Genomic DNA, 23281 nt, shown 5'->3' with positions numbered 1-23281 from the left:
GAGCTTAAATGTGCATTGAGTGGAAAATAATTTTCTCTGATTTGTTTTAAATGTGCTACATGCTCACTTCATGGAGTGCCCTTAGTTTTATCTGAAAGAGAAAATAACAGATTCACATTTACCCATTCAAGTCCTTTCTTGGTTTTGTAGATTTCTATCTTATCCCCCCTCAGCAGTCTCTTCTGCAAGCTGAATAGCCCTAACCTCTTTAGCCTTTACTCATAGGGGAGCTATTCCATGCCCTTTATCATTTTGGTTACCCTTCTCCAGTGCAACTATATCTTTTTTGTGATGTGGCAACTTGAACCAGAATTCAAGGTGCGACCTCACAATGGAGCGACAAAGACATTGTGACATCCACTGTTTTTAGCCATACCCTTCCTAATAATTTCTAACATTGTTTGCTTTTTTGTCGCCACAGAACACTGAGTTGACTGTTTCAATGTATTATCCACTGTGACTCCTAGATCTCTGTCCTGGGTGGTTACTCCTAATATGGAACCTAACATTGTGTAACTACAGTAAGGTACTTGCATCACCTTGCACTTGTCCACATTAAATTTCATCTGCCAGTTGGACGCCCAATCTTTCAAGATGTTCTCCTGCACTAAATCACAATCTGCTTGTGATTTAACTCTGAATTTTGTAACTGCAAATTTTATCACCTCACTCGTCATACCCCTTTGCAGATCATTTATAAATATATTGAAAAGCACCAGTCCAAATAGAGATCTTTGAGGCATGCCACTGTTTACCTTTTTCCACTGTGAAAACAGACCATTTAATCCTACTCTGTTTCATTTCTTTCAACCAGTTTGCAATCCACAAAAAGACATCACCTCCTATCCCATGGCTTTTTAGTTTTCTTAGTAGCCTCTCATGAGGCACTTTGTCAAACACCTTCTGAAAATCCAAATACACCACATATATAAATTCACCTTTGTTCACATTTTATTCACACTTTAAAATAAAATGTAGCAGATTTGTGAGGCAAAACTTCCCTTGGGTAAATCCATGCTGGCTGTGTCCCATTAAATCATGTCTGTCTGAATATTCTGTTGTGTTATTCTTTATAACAGTTTCCATGATTTTTCCTGGCACTGAAGTCAGGCTCACTGGTTTATAGTTTCATGCATCACCTCTGGAGCCCTTTTTAATTATCGGGTTATATTGGCTACCTTCCAGTCTTCAGGTACAACGGATGATTTTAATAAGAACATAAGAAAATGCCATACTGGGTCAGACCAAGGGTCCATCAAGCCCAGCATCCTGTTTCCAACAGTGGCCAATCCAGGCCATAAGAACCTGGCAAGTACCCAAAAACTAAGTCTATTCCATGTTACCTTTGCTAATGGCAGTGGCTATTCTCTAAGTGAACTTAATAGCAGGTAATGGACTTCTCCTCCAAGAACTTATCCAATCCTTTTTTAAACACAGCTATACTAACTGCACTAACCACATCCTCTGGCAACAAATTCCAGAGTTTAATTGTGCGCTGAGTAAAAAAGAACTTTCTCCGATTAGTTTTAAATGTGCCACATGCTAACTTCATGGAGTGCCCCCTAGTCTTTCTACTATCCGAAAGAGTAAATAACCGATTCACATCTACCCGTTCTAGACCTCTCATGATTTTAAACACCTCTATCATATCCCCCCTCAGTCGTCTCTTCTCCAAGCTGAAAAGTCCTAACCTCTTTAGTCTTTCCTCATAGGGGAGTTGTTCCATTCCCCTTATTTTGGTAGCCCTTCTCTGTACCTTCTCCATCGCAATTATATCTTTTTTGAGATGCGGCGACCAGAATTGTACACAGTATTCAAGGTGCGGTCTCACCATGGAGCGATACAGAGGCATTATGACATTTTCCGTTTTATTCACCATTCCCTTTCTAATGATTCCCAACATTGTTTGCTTTTTTGACTGCCGCAACACACTGTACCGACGATTTCAATGTGTTATCCACTATGACACCTAGATCTCTTTCTTGGGTTGTAGCACCTAGTATGGAACCCAACATTGTGTAATTATAGCATGGGTTATTTTTCCCTATATGCATCACCTTGCACTTATCCACATTAAATTTCATCTGCCATTTGGATGGTTACTAATTACTTGTAATAGTTCTGAAATATTTTTGAGTTCTTTCAGAACTCTGGGGTGTATACCATTTGGTCCAGGTGATTTACTACTATTCAGCTTGTCAATCTGACCTATTACATCTTTCAGGCTCAATATGACTTAGTTCAGATCGTCAGAAACATTACCCTTGAAAACATTCTTCAGAATGGGTATCTCCCCAACATACTCATCCTTAAAAGCAAAGCAAAGAATTAATTTAGTCTTTCTGTGATGGCCTTATCTTCCCTAAGTGCACCTTTAACCCCTCGATCATCTAACGGTCCAACCAACTCACATGGGACTCATGCTGGCTGTGTCCCATTAAATCATGTCTGTCTGAATATATTTTTAAGTGTTTGAGTTTTTGCCTCTATGGTCAACTTCTTTTCAAATTCTCCTAGCCTGTCTTATCAGTGTTTAACATTTAACTTGCCAATGCTTATGCTTTTCCCTATTTTTTTCAGATGAATCCTTCTTCCAGTTTTTGAAGGAAGATCTTTTGGCTAAAATAGCCTCTTGCATCACCTTTTAACTTATACCAGCAATCGTTTGGCCTTCCTTCCACCTTTCTTAATGCATGGAATACATTTGTACTGTGTATCTAAGAGGCTATTTTTTAACAATGTCCATGCCTGTTGCACACTCTTAACCTTTGTAGCTGCACCTTTCAGATTTTAACTATATTTTCCTAGCGTGTAGCAGATAGACTCAGGACCAATGGGTATAGTGTACTCCTGATAGCAGTTGGAGACGGATCAGATTTCAATCTGACGTCAGCCCTAGTACATATACCCCTGCAGGAAGTGCAGCTCTTCAGTATTTTCCATCTCCATAGCAGTTAGGGACTACCTGCATGCTCTCACAGCGTTAGAGTAAATTCACCGGAGAAAACCCAAAATAAGAAATCTTACCTCTACAGATGAGCCCCACTCTCCTGCGGTGACACCCTCTGATCCCTCCCCAGTTGAGAATTCCCAAGGTGATTTCTGCGATCCCTCTGAGGTAAGCCTTGGTCCGGCGGCCGAACCTCAGCGAGGACCTAGCCCCCGATTTCGGGTGCGGCTGAGAGGCAGCAGGTGCAACCTCGAGAGCGACGGTGAAATGTATTTCCCTCTCCCCCTGCAGCCGGAGACTGCCCGGAATGAAATCGGGAAGCACTGAGACAAGGTAGAAATTTTCTTTAAAGACTCCGGTCTCCGAAGCTCGGAGTTGCACAGGTTGCCAGCCGAGACCAGTGCCACCGGGTTGATCCGCCCGAGCAGGGCTAGACCCCGGTTAGATACAAGGGTCCTCCCACGTGGAGATCCCTGTGGTGGTCGCCATATTGTCCGCAGTCGCCGGCACCATTTTGATCTGCTCTCCACCCGGTTCACTGCTTCGATCCATGCGCACAGAGGCGAGCCGTGCACACAAATTCCTTGTGCGCACAATGTCGCACGCTCAAGTACCGTGTGCACAAGATACGCGCGTAACACGCACTCACTGTGCCGGGTGCATAACTGCGATTTGTGCGCACACCCAATCTACGCGCACATCTTCGCACCGGAGAGCATAACAGATTTTACGCATCTATATCCATGGCACCACCGGAAAAGGAGCTCAAGGCTCAGGGCCTCTGCCCAACATGCCACATCAGAGCCGCACAACACGAAGAGGCCAACGCCCTGTGTATCCAGCGCGAGGAAGCCCTGGGGGATCCAGCCCAGGGCCAGCCCCAGCCGGGACCGGATTCTAGCTCCTCAATAAGTACCCCGGACCTAGCGAACCCCAGCGGGACCCCCCCTCAAACGGGACCCCCCCAGGTACATAGCGCCTCCTAACTTGGACCCAGCATCTATCTCCTGGGTGGAATTCTTCAAAGGCCTGCACACCTTTGTTCACATGCAGATGGAGCTTCCGATAACACGGCCACAGCCTCCACCAGAGGACCCTTACGCCCTGGGCCCCTCTAGGCCCAGAGAACTGAATCTACCACCCAGAAGCCCCACCTACGGGGACTCGGACAACTCTGAGGAGGAACCCCTGGAGGAGGGGGAACTCTCTCCGGGGTCAGAGCCTCATCGGACCATGAGGCGCTTCTTCACAAAGGACGAGCTTCCAGACCTGGTCACCCACAGCCTGAAGGAGCTTGCTATCCGGGCACAAGTGTCTCGGGGGAACCTAAGACGAACCCCCTGCTAGAGGGACTCCATCAGACCTCCCGCCATTTCCCTCTGTTACAAGCTGTCCAACAGCTAATTGACCTGGAATGGTTTGCCCCAGAGTCTACATTCAAAGGGGGACGGGCTCTGGCAGCCATGTACCCTCTGGACCCGGTGGCCAAAGACCTTCTGACATGCCCAAAAGTGGATGCCATGGTCTGCACGGTCTCGAAGCGCACTACTATCCTAGTGTAGGGTGGTGCAGCACTCAATGCTCAAGACAGACATTTGGAATCCATCCTCAAACAGTCCTTTGACATCGCCGCTATGTCTCTACAGATAGTGGCCTGCTGCGCCATGGTGACCCGTGCCTGCCTATCACAGAGAAGGAGCAACGCTCCTGGGGAAGCCATGGCACCAGCAGTAACATTCCTCGTGGATGCTGCTTCCGATCTGGTGCGCACAGCAACTAGAGGAGTGTCATCAGCCATGGCAGCCAGGAGGCAACTCTGGTTCCAAAGCTGGTCGGCCGACTCTCTTCCAAAACGAGACTCGCAAGAATGCCCTTCAAGGGATCCCTACTGTTCGGAAGCGAACTAGAGAAACTGGCTAACAAATGGGGCGAGTCCCCACTGCCGCAGCTACCGGAGGACAGGAATAAGAGAAACCAGTGACCCTTCCCCTGATCTTGCAGGGGCAGAGGTTCACAGCGCTTCAACCCATACAGAAACACTTAACATGCGCCTCGTCCTACAGGCAGGGACCAGTCCTTTTGGAACAAGCACAACAAAGGGGAACCAGCTTGGGACCAGACCCCAGCTGCACCCCGCAATGAGAATCAGCCAACCCGTCCAAAGGAAGAAGCCATAGGGGGCAGACTTGCCCTATTCTACCAAAGATGGGTCGAGAGAACTTCAGACAAATGGGTCCTAACCATCATTCGAGAGGGGTACTACCTGGATTTCCTCTGAAACCCTCCTGACAAGTTTGTGGAATCCCCCTGCCATGACCCCTCCAAGAGGGTGGCAGTGGAAATTACACTAACCAGATTGCTAGCCCTAGTGGCCATAACCCCAGTGCCTCCACAACAAATAAATACTGGGCATTATTCCATTTATTTTATCGTCCCCAAGAAAGAGGGAATGTTCAGACCCATCCTGGACCTCGTCGGTCAACCGTCACCTGAAGATCCCCCCACTTCCGCATGGAAACCCTACGCTCTGTAATAAGGGCGATACAACCGGGAGAGTTTCTCACATCCCTAGATCTGTCGGAAGCCTACTTACACATCCCGATCCATCAAGAACATCAGCGCTTCCTACGCTTCAAAATCCTGGACCGTCACTACCAGTTCTGGGCACTACCCTTCGGGTTAGCCACAGCACCCCGGACGTTCACCAAGATCATAGTGGTGGTGGCGGCAACACTGAGGAAGGAAGGAATCCTCGTGCACTCTTACCTAGACGATTGGCTGATCAGGGCGAAATCCCCAGAGGAAAGTCACCAGGCAACAAACAGAGTCAAAACTCTACTGGAGAGCCTTGGATGGGTGGTCAACACAAACAAAAGCTGTCTGCAGCCCTCACAGTCTCTAGAATACTTAGGAGTCCGATTCGACACCAAACAAGACAAGGTCACCCTGACACCGACAAGGAGATCAAAACTGATGAACCAGTTGCAAACCCTGCTGAGTGAACCTCGCCCCACAGCATGGGATTACCTACAAGTCCTCTGTCTCATGGCATCCACACTGGAAGTAGTGCCATGGGCACGAGCTCACATGAAACCCCTACAGCGCTCATTTCTATCGCGATGGAATCCACTGTCCCAGAACTACACCGCACGTCTGCAGCTCCCGGGCAGAGTTCGGACCCAACTATGATGGTGGCTACAAGATGGCCACCTGAGCCAGGGAACAAGACTATCCTCACTGACCTGTATTCTGCTCACCATGGATGCCAGCCTATGAGGATGGGGAGCACACTGCGAAGAGCTAACCACCCAAGGGCAGTGGAACACAGAAGAGTCTGGATGGAACATCAATCGCCTAGAAGCCCGGGCAGTCAGACTAGCCTGCCTACGGTTCGGACACAGACTCCGAGACAAAGCAGTCAGAGTAATGTCGGACAATGCCACAACAGTGGCCTACGTCAACCGTCAGGTAGGAACCAGAAGCCAACAGGTGTCTTTGGAAATAGACCCCATAATGTCGTGGGCGGAAGTGAATCTCCAGGAGATCTCGGCCGTCCACATCGCCGGGAAAGACAACATCACAGCGGATTGCCTCAGCAGAGAAAGTCTAGACCCAGGGGAATGGAATCTGTTGACTGCAGAGTTCCAACTGATAGTGAACCGTTGGGGAACACCAACCATGGACCTTCTGGCAAACCGGAACCCTCAGTCCCAGGGAATCGATTCCCTGGTACAGACCTGGCCACAGGAGACTCTGTTATACGCCTTCATGCCGTGGCCCCTATTGGGAGCAATCATTCACAAGATAGAAAACAGGGGACCAGTACTTCTGGTGGCCTTGGACTGGCCAGGAAGACTGTGGTACGCAGACATGCGAAGACTACTGACAGGGACCCCCCTGCCACTACCTTCACACAGAGACCTGCTTCAACAAGAGCCAATCCTCCACAAGGATCCAGCTTGATTCTCTTACAGTCTGGCCATTGAGAGGACTCGCCTGAGGAAGAGTAGATACTCGGGGGCTGTAATTGACATCCTACTCCGAGCATGCAAGTTCTCCACATCTCTAACATAAGGATTTGGAGAGTATTCGAAGTCTGGTGTGAGGACCACGACATCATATCACGCTCTGTCAAAATTCCTGCGATTTTGGAATTCCTACAGAAGAGATTGTCCCTCAACTCCATCAAGGTACAGTTGGCCGCATTGTCATGCTACGGAACTGAGAGCGAGAGCGACAGCATAGCCTCTCACCCGGTTGTTTCCCGCTTCCAAAAAAGAGTCAAGCACATCTGACCACCCCTAAAGTGGCCAGTACCTCTTTGGAACCTCAACCTGGTCCTAGATTTCTTAGCAGGAGCCTCCTTTAGACCTCTCTGCGGTCTGTCTCTCCGACTATTAACATTGAAGACAGCCTTCCTGCTGGCAGTTTGTTCAGCCCGTCGTATATCCGAGCTACAAGCACTGTCCTGCCGTGAGCCATTTCTCAGGGTCACCCCGGGAACCATCCAGTTATGCACGGTCCCCTCGTTCCTCCCCAAGGTGGTGTCTGTCTTCCATCTCAACCAAACCATCTCACTACCATTGCCAGATGAGCATAAGAATTCGGAAGAGGCTTGAAGTCTACGCCACCTCAACATCAGCAGACTCCTATCCAGATACCTGGAAATGTCGGAACAAGTACGAAAAACTGACGACCTATTTGTCCTTCACAGCGGGAAGAGGCAAGGGGATGCAGCCTCACGAGCAACCATAGCTCGCTGGATCAAAGAAGTCATCAAGGCGGCCTACGTAGAAGCAGGCAAGCCGCCACCTCTACAAGTCAAGGCCCATTCTACTAGAGCCCAGGCAGTGTCCTGGGCGGAAACTAAGATGCTGTCACCTGCCGAGATCTGCAGGGTGGCGACATGGTCCTCCATCCACACCTTCTCCAGGTTTTACTGCCTGGATGTTCAGGCTCGGGAGGACACAGCATTTGTAAGGGCAGTACTAAGTGGGTCACAGGCAGCCTCCCACCTGGTTCGGGAATAGCTTTTATACATCCCATTGGTCCTGAGTCCATCTGCTACACGCTAGGAAATGGAGAAATTACTTACCTGATAATTTCGTTTTCCTTAGTGTAGACAGATGGACTCAGCATCCTACCCACGGCTGCCATTACTCATGGAATTCTCGGGGACATCCCCAGGGACACCCATCCTACCAGGTGTCGACGTTTTCCGGTTGAGGGCACTGGCGGTCTCCAGCTATAGCCAATTCAACCAGTTCAAATTAATCAAGTTAACCAAGTTATAAGTTAATCAAATTATTCAAGTTATGAAGTTATTCAAGTTATTCAAATTAGACAGTCTCGCGTACATCCACAATGCTTTTTGAGGAGAATACTGAAGAGCTGCACTTCCTGCAGGGGTATATGTACTAGGGCTGACGTCAGATTGAAATCTGATCAGTCTCCAACTGCTATCAGGAGTGCACTATACCCATTGGTCCTGAGTCCATCTGTCTACACTAAGGAAAACAAAATTATCAGGTAAGTAATTTCTCCATTTCCTCATTTTATCAGTTTTCCTTTTGAAAGTTTTGTGCTAGACTCTTGGATTTAATTAGTTCCCCTTCCAGTCATTAATTCAAATTTGATCATGTTATGATCACTATTGCTAGCTCCTCTCTCGTCTGTCCCTGAACCATTGCTCCATAAAGCTCTCATTTATTCCATCCAGAAACTTTAATTTTCTAGCAGGTTCTGATGTTACATTTACCCAATCAATATTGGGGTAATTTAAATTTCTCATTACTGCACTACCAATTTGGTTAGCTTCCCTAATTTCTCTTAGCATTTCATCATCTGTCTCCTCATTTTGGTGAAATGGGCAGAAGTATACACCTGTTATACTTTTCCCAAGTATACAGATTTCTACCCTTCAAGATTAAATTGTGTATTTAGTCTCCTGCAGGATCTTTATTCTTTTGGACTCTATGCCATCCTGACATAAAATGCCTCCCCCCCCCGAGTTGCTCCTCTCTATAGTGATATAATTTGTACCCTGGAATAGCACTGACCCATTGATTATCCTCCTTCCACCATGTCTGAGATGCCAATTAAGTCTATCTCATTCACTGCTGTACATTCTAACTCTTCCATCTTACTTACACTTTTGGCATTGGCATACAAAAATTTCAAAGTGTGTTTTTTGTTTGTATTAACATTCTGCTTTTCAGCTGACAGGGATAATTTAGAATCTTTTAGCTCAGGCGATTCTTAATTTATCGGCACATGGACTACTTTTCATTTTATTGGAACCTCTCTGTTGGGGTGTCCTAACTCTACTTCTTGATGAGTGTCCTTCAAAGATACTTTCTTCCGAACTATGCGCTGCTGAGCAACTGTCAGCTTTCTCCTTTGTTCTAGTTTAAAAGATGCTCTGTCTCCTTTTTAAAGGTTAGTGCCAGCAGCCTAGTTCCACAATGATTAAGGTGGAGCCTGTTCCTTCGGAAAAGACTCCCCTTCCCCAAAAGGTTCTCTGGTTCTTTACAAAACTGAATCTCTCTCTTCCTTGTACCATCATCTCATTCACACATTGAGACTTCAGAGTTCTGCCTGCTTCTGGGGGACCTGAATGTGGAACAGGGAGTATTTCAGAGAATGCTACCATGGAGGTTCTGAAATTGTCTTCTACCTGAGCCTAAATTTGGCTTCTAGAACCTCCCTCCCAGATTTTCCTATGTTGGTGCTCATATGTACAGTGACACAGCTCCTCCCCAGCACTGTCTAAAATCCTATTTAGGTGACGCGTGAAGTCCTCTACCTTCATACCAGGTAGGCATGTTACCAGGTGATCCTTGCGCCTTCCAGTCACCCAGCTATCTACAGCAGTGGTCCCCAACCTTTTTTGCACCAGGGACAGGCTTCAAGCAAGACCATTTTTCCATGGCCCATGGGGGTGGGGCAGGGGCAGGGCTTTGGTCATATGGGGGCGGGGTTATGGAGGGGGTTAGATTTTAGTGCACACTTATTTAATTATGACATTTATAATGTGACTCAACTCACCATAGGTTCTCACATGCATGACACACTGACCCATGATCGTCACGGGGCTAGATGTAAAAGTACAGTTTGCATTCACGGGAACCCCCCTGACCCACAATAATGGATGTAAAGCAGAATTATGACATTCCCCATACAACTCACCCTACAAAAAAGATGTTCTGGTGTCATCTCAGTAACAGCAACTCAAACTCCTTCTACTTCCAGGCTCAATAGCCCTACTTATGAAAAGACAGCAGTTTACCACCAATGCATGTCCTCTTGAGAAAACACAACAAAGAAGACCGATACAAACGCTTACATGCTAGTAAAAGATCTCATCTCGGTAACAGACACAGAACCGACCTAACATACTCCCAGGATCTGTAGTAATGCACATAAACTAATCCACACACAGTTACACCTGTATTATGGAATACACTCAAACAGGAGCAACCCTATCTATGAAAAGGCAACACTACAAATATTAAATCAGGTCTTAAAAACCAATACACCTCTTATTAGGAAAACAGAACTAGCAAGCAGCTATAGATCCCCACTCAGAAATAATTGTAAAAATATACCAATAAGCAGAATACATTTTTCAAAACAGCTATGAACAGAATAACATCCAACAATTAAAAACTCATAAAAACTATTAAACATGCTCCAAACACCAATAAAATATTTCAAAAAAGCAGACATCACACAATTAAAATGGCAGTCAAGAAAAATAAACTTAAAAAGCCACCTTTACTTACCTCCTCCAGCAGCTCTCCTACTCCCCTTCCCTGCAGGCCGTGGCACACACCAGAAGCAGCAGTAGAAGCTAAGCTCTATACTCATGGTCCTCTTCCTTAGTGCCCATGTCTCTCACACACACACACCATACCAGTCATGCCCCCATGACCAGTTTCTGTCTCTCACACACCAATCATCTCCAGTCTTTGGCACACGCACACCAGTCACCTTCCTGAACAGTTTCTCTCATGCCATACACACACACAGGCTTCCCACTCCCATGTTCTACTTACATATATGGGCTTCTCACTCTCATAATCACTTTCTTTGTCTCTCACACACACACCAGTCTCTCACTCCCATGCTTGTTCTCTCCACATGCACAGGCTTCTCATTCCCATAATCACTTTCTTTCTCTCTCTCACACACACACACACTCACCAGTCTCTCACTCCCATGTTCTTTCAGATATACAGGCTTCTCACTCCCATGCTGTGTCTCACACACACCCAGGTTTCTCACGCCCATGCTCACTCTCTTCACATGCACAGGCTTCTCATTCCCTGAATCACATTCTCTCACATTCTCACACACACCAGTCTTTCTCTCACACACACCGTCACCTTACCAACCAGTCTCTCTCTCATGCACACACACACCCAGGTTTCCCCTCCCCCGGAGCACAAATGGTAGCCGCGGGAGGCTCATGCTGCGGACTCCTTTCTCGATTACCGGCTGCTTCAATTGCTCGGGGGCCGATGCTGCAGCCGCCGCTCCTACTTTCACGCGGCACTGCTCTTTCTTCTTCCCGCGCACCGCACATCACTTCCTGTTCCGGTCACGGGAGGGGGGGGGGCAGGCGCAGGAAGAAGAAAAGGCCAGCTGCGGGTGCCACAGCTTCCTCTAACACCGCTTCCGTTCCCACTGGGCTTGAACGTGTTGATAGCCCGGCGGCAACGGCAGCAGGGAAGGAAGAGCAGCAGGAGAGACCGGGAGCACGCGACACACCAGCTGGTGGTTGGCGGCGGCGCCGCGGACCGGCAAAAATCCCCAACGGCCTGGTCCCGGTCCGCGGACCGGTGGTTGGGGACCCCTGATCTACAGTCATAATAATCGAATTGCCAACAATGACTGTTGACCTAACCCTTCCCTCCTGGACAGTAGCCCTGGGAGATACATTCTGAATGCAAAGGACAATGCATCACCTGGATAGCAGGTCCTTGTTAGAAGATTTCCTGCTGCACCAGGTTGATGCTGTTCAACTAGCAGACTTTCCTCCAAGATAGCACCAGCGCTGCCAGACTGGAGTTGAGACAGGGACATAATAGCCAAGTCACATCTCTAAACCTCTGTCTGCCTCAGCTTCTTCAGGTCTGCCACTAACCTCCAGAAATCAGACTCGTTCTCTGAGGGCCAGGAGCTCTTTGCACTGGGTGCACTCACAACTTTTCATCAGTGGGTATAAAGTGATACATGTGATGTTCATTGCAGAAGACTGGAAAAGCCCCTCTTTTGCTCCTGGATTGCTGCCTTCATCTTAAATTTTGTTGAATTGTTAAGTTTGCTAAGGAAGAGAGAATGTGTAAATAAGAGTCCTTTAAATTTATTGATAGATTCACTAATTAATCTGGTAGTGACTTGCGATGGGATAATTAAACTCTTGATAAGGCCTGGGGCAATCCTGTGTTTTAGATAAAAAGATTGATTTTTAATGTGAAAGTGTTTCCTGGTTATAAATCAAAAGATGAGGTAGGGATTGGAAGGAGGGAAAGACAAACACACAAACTGTAAGCTTTTTCCTCCCTTTTGGCTCTTTTTATAAGAAACACACACACTAAAGAATATATCCCAATAGTTTACCTCTCCCCAAAACTTACGTTCTAAAGTTTTCCAAAGCAAATGCTTACCAATTCTCTTCAGTCAGCAGCAAGATGATTATTTCTGTTCAATGCTCCCACTGGGTCTTCTTAATAGCACCTATCAAATGTATGTTATACACTTGCAAAATTGGCAAAGTGACTAGATAGCTTCATATCAAAAGACAGGCTAGGTCAGCCCTTGTTTTACCTCTACATCCATAGACTTAGGGAAGATGCCCGTTGACAGTGCACTGCAGGCTCTGAACAAAATGCTGTATAGTGGTTTTTGTGGCTCTGTTGATCCCATTGCTGACCAGTTGGTATAAAACAATGTAATCTATTCTATTCTACTCTCCCCTTGCCCTTTTTAATTGTTTTGCTTGAATATTTATTTCTCCTGTGCAGTGTTTGATTTGCAGTCAAATAACTGGCTTGTTTAATGTTTGTTAGACTGATTCTTAGTTCTCCATGAAAAGGAAGAGCTAAGTTTGTATTCGTGTCTGATCTCACCAATAAGTTGAATCTGTTTATTCTGTCTAATATAAACTTGCTTTTTTCAGTGAAGTTGGAACCACAGGGCCATAGATGCTATGTGGCTAAACCAGGAGATGTTCAGCATGTCATAACAAATGGTATCTGGTCACCTTAAGCATGCATGCTGTTAAGATATTCAGTATACATGCTTTTTAGGTGTGGCACATGTACATTTCTTAAGGGGAAAAAAAAATAACAGTACCTAAAAGGAGACACCAGAGTGTAGACATCTGATCATCGAAGTATGTTGAAGTGAAATTAGTCACTTTCCATTCTGAAATTTGTATGATTATTTTTAATATTTACTAGCTTTTGTTTGAAAGGTGTTGACAAACTGTGTATAGTATGAACAGAGTTTAACTCGCAATGAATGATGGCAGATAACTTAAATGGCCCATCTATTTCGCCCATTTTATTTTTAAGTACTTGAATAGATGCACAGATACATTTCTACATGTAACCCAATGCGAACTGAACTCCATGTCCCCACATTTTTTTTTAACTGACCTCCCCACCCTTTTCCTACCACTGTATCTTCCCAAAATCGTACAGTAATGGTTTCCACCATCTGTTGCCCCCTTCCAGGTTAAAATCCAGCTTCCCTAATATTATTGAAGTTTGGTTTTATGCAAGGTCCTTCCATGCAGGTCCCCCAGCCCTCCTGGAAGCCCAGTTCACTTATTTCACTGCTGTTTGGGATTGTTAGTACTGCATGTTCTATAGTGAGCATGCAGTGCTAATCTGCATAAACGAGATACATTTTGGTAAAATCCATATAAAAAGACTGAGGTTAAGTCTGGATGTTACATGCATTTTGCACAAATTGCAAAGCATAAAAATCCTTACTTCACCTTTTTTTTTCATAATTTTTAATACCTCATTTGACAAAACGACATTTAAAGAACAAAAATGGGGACACAAAGTTAACCAGTTTTAAACAGTGCCAAAACTTCCACAATTCTTTGCAGGTAATGCCACTCAGCTTAGAGCAGTAAGAGGCATCGCAAAAGAGGGAGCTTTGCTTGAGGACCTCTTGTTCAACTCTGCATGGAGAGAGCCTGAGGAGGTCTTGCTCCAAGAAAATGAATGACTCTGGCTTTTCACTGACCTGCAAAGTTTTTCCATCTTCTAGACTCTGTTCCTGTGGGATCTTTGTGACATCCAGCCACAGTCGAAACAGTTAACTATGTCATGATTTAGCCTCAAGATATTTATAACAAATATAGCCACCGGTGATTGACATCTTTCGGCCACATGCACAATCCTTGAAGCCACTGGAAGTGGCTGCTTGTGAGCTAGACATGTCAGATTTTTTAAAATAACTTTATTTTGTTTTATTATTTTAGTAGCACTGAAAAGTACTGTTACTCGTTTCTTCATTTCCATCCTCTAGCCACTAAGGATCTTATGTTTATCCTATGCCCTTTTGAATTCATTACCATTTTGTCTTCCAGTAGGAAACTCCATTCATCCACCTCCCTTGCCATAAAGAAATATTTCCTGAAATTGTTCTTTTCTACCCTCTTGGAGTTTCATGTCTTAACCCCTAGGTCTACAGCTTTATTTTCCATTGGAAAAGGTTTGATGCTTATGCATCATTAATATTTCAGATATTCTGTTTCCTATCTCCCCATCTCTAGTCTCCTATATTTATAATTTTAATGTATACCTCGTGTTCAATGTGACCTTTCTGTTAACCGTTATGATGTATTTTTACGAATGACAGTTTTAAAATTTTTTTAAATAAAATATGTGAATATTTAGGTCTTCCAGTCTCATCTCATCTCGTAGTCTTTAAATGCTTTTGATTTGATGGATGCATATGCTCACATCCCCATCCATCATGCTCACTAGAAATACCTCAGATTCATAGTGGAGGAATCACACTACCAATACAAGGTTCTACCTTGTGGCCTCTTGGTGACCCTGGGAGTCTTCATAAAATGCTTGGCGGTAGTGGCAGCACATTTTGTCACTGGATGATATGCATTTTCCGTTACCTAGACAACTGGCTAGTGATGAGACCTTCAAGCTGGTTTGCTACACTCTTTGAGGAGGACAGTTTAACTGCTTCAGTCTCTAGGCTTTATAGTCAGTTTTGCTAAATTGAACCAAATCCCTGACCAGGGAATAAAGTTCATTGGGGCTTGGATAGACTTGTTAGAGAAAAAACCATTCCTCTTGTCAAAAAAGGTAATCTATCTTCGAGTACTGGTCCAGAACCTGCTGAAGTGATCAAGTCCTGGTGTGGACAACTTTGCTTGTCCTCTGTCACATGGCAGCAGCAGTGCATGTGGTCCTCATGACTTTCTGAACATGAATTCTTCAGTGGGATCTCCATTCTCAGTGGGATCAGCTGAGTCAACCTCAGAGGGTGTCCATCAGAGAGGGTAGGGAGTGTATACAGGTTCCTCTTGAACCCAAACATGGTTGGCAATGGAATGTCCATTTCAGATCAACATCTTAGTTACAAGCCATCTGATAATGCACTGATTATTCAGTCACCTGCTGTAAGAAAAGAGAATTCTTATCTAAACTACCAAATAGCAATTTGTGTAAATGAGCAGGAAGAATTAGTCATTGACTGAGGGGCTTGCCATGCAACATGCATGGGAACTTCTACACATGCTCAGTACCAAAACATTTTTCTTGACTAGAGAAATCGGTCCATTCAGTGCAGTCAGATGTCACCCATCATTCATGGCTAATTCATCCTGCTACCTACAGAAAACTCATTTTATGGTAAGCAAACTTGCTTTCAGTTGCATAGGAGGCTCAAAGTAGTAGTAGAAAATTCCAGGGCTAAAAAGATAAAAATTACTTCCATTGAAACTGTCTAATTATATCACTTGCGTGCTTAATAAAGAAAATTGATTAGAACAAGAATTATGTAAGGAGTGAAGATCTGGTTTGATGACTGACATATTTTTTTTTGTGTGTAAGCAAATGGATAGTTAAGGGAAAATGAGGAGACCATTAATAATAAAGCTTTTTTATTTCAACAGATCATGGAAGAAACAAACACTCAGATAGCTTGGCCTTCAAAACTGAAGATTGGAGCCAAGTCGAAGAAAGGTAACCTAATGCTTTTGTACCAATTCAATTTAGATCTATCATTGAGTAGATCTTTGTAAGTGAATGGCACACAAATGTAAATTACTCACTATTACTACAAATACTTATTTGTATTATTTGATTGATATTCTGCTTTTCAGCACTTCAAAGCAGATTACATTCAGGACAGGAGATATTTCTCTGTCCCTGGATGGCTAACACTTTTTGTACCTGAGGCAATGGAGGGTAAATTGACTTGTCCAAGGTCACAAGGAGTGGCAATGAGATTTGAGCTCTGGTTTTCCTGGTTTGTAGCCCACTGCTCTAACCACTAGGCTGCTACTCCAATAACAGACATACGTAACGCTGTAAAAGTGCACATAAGAGAACTTGCTCCATGGAGTTTACGGTGTAGTCGAGAGCCAAGAGATTTCAAGTAATTTATTTATTAGGCAAACATGATTAAGTGCTGGCATAGGACTAAATCATTAGAATTCTTGTTATCGATCTCACTTGAGGAGGGAAGGCAAAGTGATAATTAACAATATGGGAAATGTGTTTGAGAATACACACATGAAAGGGTGCTATTGATACAAGAAAAATGGAACTAAATTGAATTTTGTTTGCATTTTTAAATTTTTCTTAATTGTCACATCTCTGGCAAGATTAATTGGGCTTTCACAATTAACTAAATCACACTGAATCTGGTTGCTTGACTGGCATGACCGCAAAATTTTCTAATAATTTTGGTGCATACGTGTTGTAAATTAGATCCTGCAATGAAATTGTTTTTATAGTAACTATTTACTTGTATTTGTTTGACTTGAAATTCTGAAGTTGCTATTAATAACTAGAAAGATTTAACTGTTTTAGGATTTTGATATTGCTATAAAATTACACTAGTTCAAAAGCTGTTCAAGGTAGGTGGCATTGCTATGTGTGTGTGTATGTATGTATATGTATGTATATATATATATATATATATATATATATATATATATATATATATATATATATATATTTTTTTTTTTTCTGCTTTTTGGCACTTCAAAGAGGATTACATTTAGCTGCTGCTTGAAGCCAGAGAGTGTTGGTGTCTTTTCTGTTTCTCTCTTCATCTTTATTTCCTTAATGCCTCATACTGCTCGCAAGCGGAGGGCTTGGGAGAAAGTCTTCCCCATGGGCCCTCCTGACCAGAGTGCTGCGGGGACCGATGGACACCCACATTCTCCGCGGGACTAGATTGGGAGAGGTGGTGCTGGAGGGGGTCGGTATGGATACACCGGCTTCCCCACCAGACCTATCAATATCGTTGTCCCCAATCTTTAGGGCTCCACCAGCTAATCCAGCTGTCTCCAAGAACAGGGAGATGCCATCAGAGGAGCCTTCTGCCAGAAGCACTGAGGACTTGAACGACTGGGTGGGGACGGGCCTACCCAGAATTGCCGGAGGAGAAACTGGATTGGGCCCCTTTCGGGGTGAAGCGACTCACCTAGGGAGCACCTGGGCCACTCTGCAAAATCTCTCTCTACCCTGGTGAGACCTAAGTTGATTACTTTGGACACTATATGGGACGCAATTTCGAATTTGGGGTCTTCTATAACTATTCAATTTAACCCTATTATTGAGAAAATTAATAGTATCTAATCTAGAGTTTTGAAATTGGAGGATTCAAATACTACTCTTCATAAGGATATTGATACTGCCAAGCAAGTAATATTCGGTTATAAGTCTATACAAGATTCACTGATTAAGGAGAACCAACCGTTACATAACAAAATCGAAAATTTGGAGAACATCTTGCAAGGGAAGAATTTAATATTTATTAACTCTCCTAACATTTCTCACATCTCCATGAAAGAAATGTCAAAGAAGTATGTTGTGGAAATTCTGAAAGTGCCTGAGATGGCGATACCACCAGTCTCTAAAGTTTATTATATGCCTGCTTTTAGGAGAAATGAAAACATGGGGCAGCCTCAGGGAATGGAATTTCTATCCCCAAATAACGTTTCTCAGATATTAGTCTTCTGATAGCAACTTAGTGCAACCAGCTACAATGCTTGTTTCTTTTGTGTTTGATATGGATCGAGACTGGGTTCTCAGGTTATACTTTAAACATTGTATTGAAACTTTCTATCATCTGAAAGTTAGAATATATCCTGATATCTCAAGGGCTACACAAAAAAGAAGACCATTTTTGTTATTGAGACATAGGGCTTTGCAGATTGGTGCATCTTTTCTACTGAAATTTCCATGCAAATGCTGTGTGAAATATAAAGGTGGTTATGTATTTTTTGTACCATCTCAATTAACCTTTCTTTTGTGTGATAAACCGATCTTGCATGTTGAGAATAGTAGTGCAGTTCAACCTGATCCTCCTCCAGATAGTTGAGTCCCCTATTGATATATTATGCTCACTGATAACTTTGCTTCATAAAAATGAATGGTTTACTTTAATTTTTTTTTCTATTTTTGGATCCTGTATTGTGGACTGGGGGAGAGAAGAATTGTTATCCCAGGACAAGCAGGATGCTAGTCCTCACATATGGGTGACATCAGTAATGGAGCCCTATGTACGGAAAACTTCTTTAAAAGTTTCTATGAAACTTTTGACTGGCACCAGAGTGCCTACTGAGCATGCCCAGCATGCCATGATATTCCCTGCCACAGGGGTCTCCCTTCAGTCTTCTTTTTTCCGCGAAGCAGTTAGCCTCGCGGTCCCTAGGAGTCCTGTAGAAAATCTCCACAACTTTAACTTTAACAAAGTTTAGAAAACTTCAGCCGCAAAGGGTCTCCCCTTAGTACACCGTACGCGGTAAGTTTTTGAATTTTCTCGCGGTTCTGTTCCGTTTTGACAACTTTGTTGTCCCTGGTCATTGGTCGTCGACGGCTATCCGGCCCAAAAATGGCTTCAGGTTTCAAAAAGTGCCCCAAGTGCACCAGGAACATGTCCATTACTGACCCTCACCAGGATTGTGTACTCTGTCTTGGTGAAACCCACGATGTTCGGGCTTGTCCCTTATGTGCCACCATGATATCGAAGGGCTGGCGTCTCCGGCTGGAGAAAATGGAACAATTGTTTAAAATACAGCTTTTGTCAGCACCATCTACTTCAACACAATCGTCTCCGGCTGGGTCGATTCGAAAAGTCGTGTTGAAAAAGCGTCTACCAGGTGAGTCGAGAGATGCTCCTCTTTCCTCCCCCTCTCCATCATCCAGGGCATCGACATCGGGTAGTGAAAAAGCCCGCGAAAAGGAGAAGCATCGCCATCGCAGGCCGCATCCGGCGTCTACCGTGTCTATTCCCGGCGAGCCATCGACGGAAAGCGGTGTATCCTCTAAGAAACCTCGGCTTCAGGATCGGGCTTCGGAGCCGTCGACAAGGCGATCCCCGCTGATTCTGGCACAGGGAACCGTGCCTCCTCAGGGCTCTGAGGAGGTACCGGCATCGCCATTACCGCCTCCCCTCATGGGTGCTCTGTTTTCACCATCCATGCGGGCGGAACTTGATGTATATATACGTCAAGCGGTCAGAGACGCATTCATCGAAGCAATGCCGCGACCTCAGCCTTCTACGCCAGCGATGCCATCGACCCTGCTTCAGGCATCGACCGTTCTGGCACCGGTGCCCTCGATGCCGATTCCAGCTATTCCACCGCCATCGCCAGCGATGCCGTCTATGCCGATTCCGGCTATTCCAGTGCATGGACCCCCGATGCCATTGATGCCAATCCCGGTACCGGCACTGACAAAACCATCGATGCCACTTCAAGAAACCTCCATTTTCCAACCATTAATGGATAAATTAGACACCTTAATCCAGGTTTTCTCTACTTCACCTCATGGTTTGGATCCAGATACAATTCCAGAACCAGTACCTGGTCCTTCTGGTGTTATCCCACCTATGAGATCACATACTCCACAATCTGAGGTTCCTTTCAAGCCTCTTAGACCGTCAGGTCACCCAGTGGACACTGGTACTGACTCGGGAGAAGATATCTCATCTGATGAAGATATTTTATCTCAACCTTCACCACAAGAAGACAGAAGGAAATCACCCCCTGAAGATCTTTCCTTCTCTAACTTCATTAAAGAGATGTCAGACACTATACCATTCTCACTTCTTTCTGAACTGGATACTAGGCAGAAGACCTTGGAGGTGCTTCAGTTCGTTGATCCTCCTAAAGAGATATTAGCTATTCCAGTACACGAAGTCCTGCAAGAGCTTATGTACCGGATGTGGGAACACCCTGGCTCAGTGGCTGCAGTTAACAAACGGGCAGATGCCACATATCTTGTCCAACCCATACCCGGTTTTCAAAAATCTCAACTGCCACACCAGTCTGTAGTGGTTGAATCAGCCCAGAAAAAAGCTAAGAGGCTTAAAACACATGCTTCCACACCTCCAGGCAAGGACAGTCATTTCCTAGACAGTTGAGGAAGAAAGATTTTTCAAGGAGCAATGCTGGTCTCAAGGATAAACTCCTATCAATTATTCATGAACCAGTATCAGCGTGACCTGTGGAAACAGGTAGAAGGTCTTGCTCAGGAACTTCCAGACCAATTTCAAGAGGGTTTCTTCCGTCTCGTGCATAAGGGCCTAGAGGCAGGCAAGCACGAGGTGAGAGCCACGTATGATAGCTTCGAACCGGCTTCCCGTTTATCAGCCTCCGGTATCACGGCTCGGAGATGGGCCTGGCTAAAATTCTCTGAACTAAGGTCAGAAGTGCAAGAGAGGTTGGCAGACCTAACTTGTCTAGGTGAAAACCTTTTTGGAGACAAGGTCAGAGGCAGTGGCGACCATAAAAGACCACACAGAAACCCTAAAACAACTGTCTCAACTTCCTCAGGAGACACATCAAACTTCTAGGAGGCCTCCTAGAAGAGACATAAGGAAACCTTACTATCGTCCTCGACGTTACTACCCTCCTGCTAGCCGAGCGAGACAACCACGCCCCACTCAGCGTTCTCAGGTTCGACAGAGGCCTACTAGGCCCCAGCAGCCTGCTCCAACTACATCCACATCAGGCTTTTGAAAACCAGCCAGAGAGCAGAAGCCCTTCTCAAAATCCTCTTCCACACTTACCAGTCGGAGGTCGAATAGCTTATTACCATCACACTTGGACCTCCATCACAACAGACCAATGGGTACTCTCAATTACAGCTCAAGGGTACCGATTGGATTTCCTCACTGTACCAAACGTGGACAGTGAATCATCACTCCACAATCCTACAAGCAGAATTATCCACCCTTCTGAGAGCCAAGGCCATTGAACCAGTTCCCAGGCCTCAGTGGGGCAGAGGATTCTACTCCCGATATTTCCTCATTCCAAAGAAAACCGGGGGCCTACGTCCTATCCTGGACCTCAGAAATCTCAACAAATTTCTAAAAAAAGGAAAATTCAGGATGGTATCGTTAGGCACCATGCTACCTCTTCTTCAAAAAGGAGATTGGCTCTGCTCTCTGGATCTTCAAGACGCCTACGCTCACATTCCCATCTTTCCTCCTCATTGACAGTACCTGCGATTTCTGGTCGAAGGGCAACACTTTCAATACAGAGTGCTACCATTCGGCCTTGCCTCAGCACCTCGAGTGTTCACAAAGTGTCTTGCAGTAGTGGTGGCACATCTTCACAAACAAAGAGTGCATGTATTCCCTTACTTGGACGACTGGCTCATCAGGAGTCAAACGCAAAGCGGAGCTCTCAATTCCCTCCAGCTCACAATAAATTTGCTTCACTCCTTGGGATTTCTCATCAATTACGAAAAATCCCATCTTACACCATCTCACCAGTTGCAGTTCATAGGTGCAGATCTCAACACCATCACAGCAAAAGCTTTTCTTCCAAGAGACCGTGCTCAAACACTCATTCTCCTGGCGCACTCTATTCGCAATCAGTTTCGAGTTGCGGCTCATCAGTGCCTCACCCTACTCGGACACATGGCCTCAACAGTTCACGTCACTCCCATGGCCAGACTGACCATGCGACTAATGCAATGGACACTCAAAAATCAGTGGATTCAAGCCATTCAACCATTGTCCACTCCCATTCAGATACCACAAGAACTGAGTTCTTCCCTTCTCTGGTGGACATCAACGATCAACTTTCTCAAAGGCCTACCTTTCCAGCAACCAGTTCCCCAAGTGACTTTAACTACAGATGCATCCACCTTAGGTTGGGGAGCGCACATTGGTCATCTAAAGACACGAAGCCTCCTTTCAAATAAACTTTCTGGAGCTTCGAGCTATACGCTATGCATTACATGCGTTCAAGGACTGCCTTTCACACAAGACTGTTCTGATCCAGACGGACAACACAGTAGCCATGTGGTACATCAACAAACAAGGGGGAACAGGTTCCTACCTCTTTTGTCAAGAAGCAGCTCAGATTTGGGACTGGGCCCTAGCACACTCAATTCTTCTACGGGCCACCTACCTAGTGGGCATCCACAACACAGTAGCAGATCGCCTAAGTCGTCAGTTCCAACCACATGAGTGGTCTTTGGATCCAACGATAGCAACCAAGATCTTCCAACTCTGGGGTCAGCCAACTCTAGATCTTTTTGCATCCCCTCTGAACTGCAAAGTGGACAATTACTGCTCTCTGCTCCCGCAGCTGAACAGTCTACCGAGGGACGCCTTTGCTCGCCATTGGAATTCAGGCCTGTTATATGCGTATCCACCGATACCTCTCATAACCAAAACTCTAGTGAAACTGCAACAGGACAAGGGGTCCATGATACTCATAGCCCCATACTGGCCTCGACAAGTATGGTTTCCCACACTTCTAGATCTCTGTCAGGGATCCAATTCGCCTGGGAATAGCTCCCAATCTCATAACTCAGGAACAGGGTCAGTTGCGCCATCCCAACCTTCAATCCCTGTCCCTGACAGCATGGATGTTGAAAGCTTGATCTTACAACCACTCAACCTTCCAACCACTATATCTCAAGTGCTAATAGCATCACGTAAACCTTCCACTAGAAAGAATTATTCCTACAAATGGAAACGGTTTACTTTGTGGTGCACTCAAAAAGCACTAGATCCTTTCACTTGCCCCACTACCTCACTACTAGATTACCTATGCCATCTCTCAGACTCTGGTCTTCAGACTTCATC

The 23281-nt window shown here is 45.1% G+C and overlaps 1 protein-coding gene across 1 annotated transcript in view; it reads left to right on the top strand.

Annotated features, from left to right (window-relative positions):
* The window catches only part of BICC1 (BicC family RNA binding protein 1), a 677586-nt gene that overhangs the window by 247521 nt on the left and 406784 nt on the right, over positions 1-23281 (top strand). Inside the window, exon 3 of the mRNA XM_029609769.1 lies at positions 16113-16182. Coding sequence (XP_029465629.1) covers positions 16113-16182 — 70 coding nt within the window. The remainder of the gene's footprint in view (positions 1-16112; positions 16183-23281) is intronic.

Source organism: Rhinatrema bivittatum, chromosome 7, assembly GCF_901001135.1.
Source record: "Rhinatrema bivittatum chromosome 7, aRhiBiv1.1, whole genome shotgun sequence".
Taxonomy (NCBI): Eukaryota; Metazoa; Chordata; class Amphibia; order Gymnophiona; family Rhinatrematidae; genus Rhinatrema; species Rhinatrema bivittatum.
The sequence above is the reverse complement of the archived record's forward strand: the minus strand, read 5'-3'. Positions and strand labels throughout refer to the sequence as shown.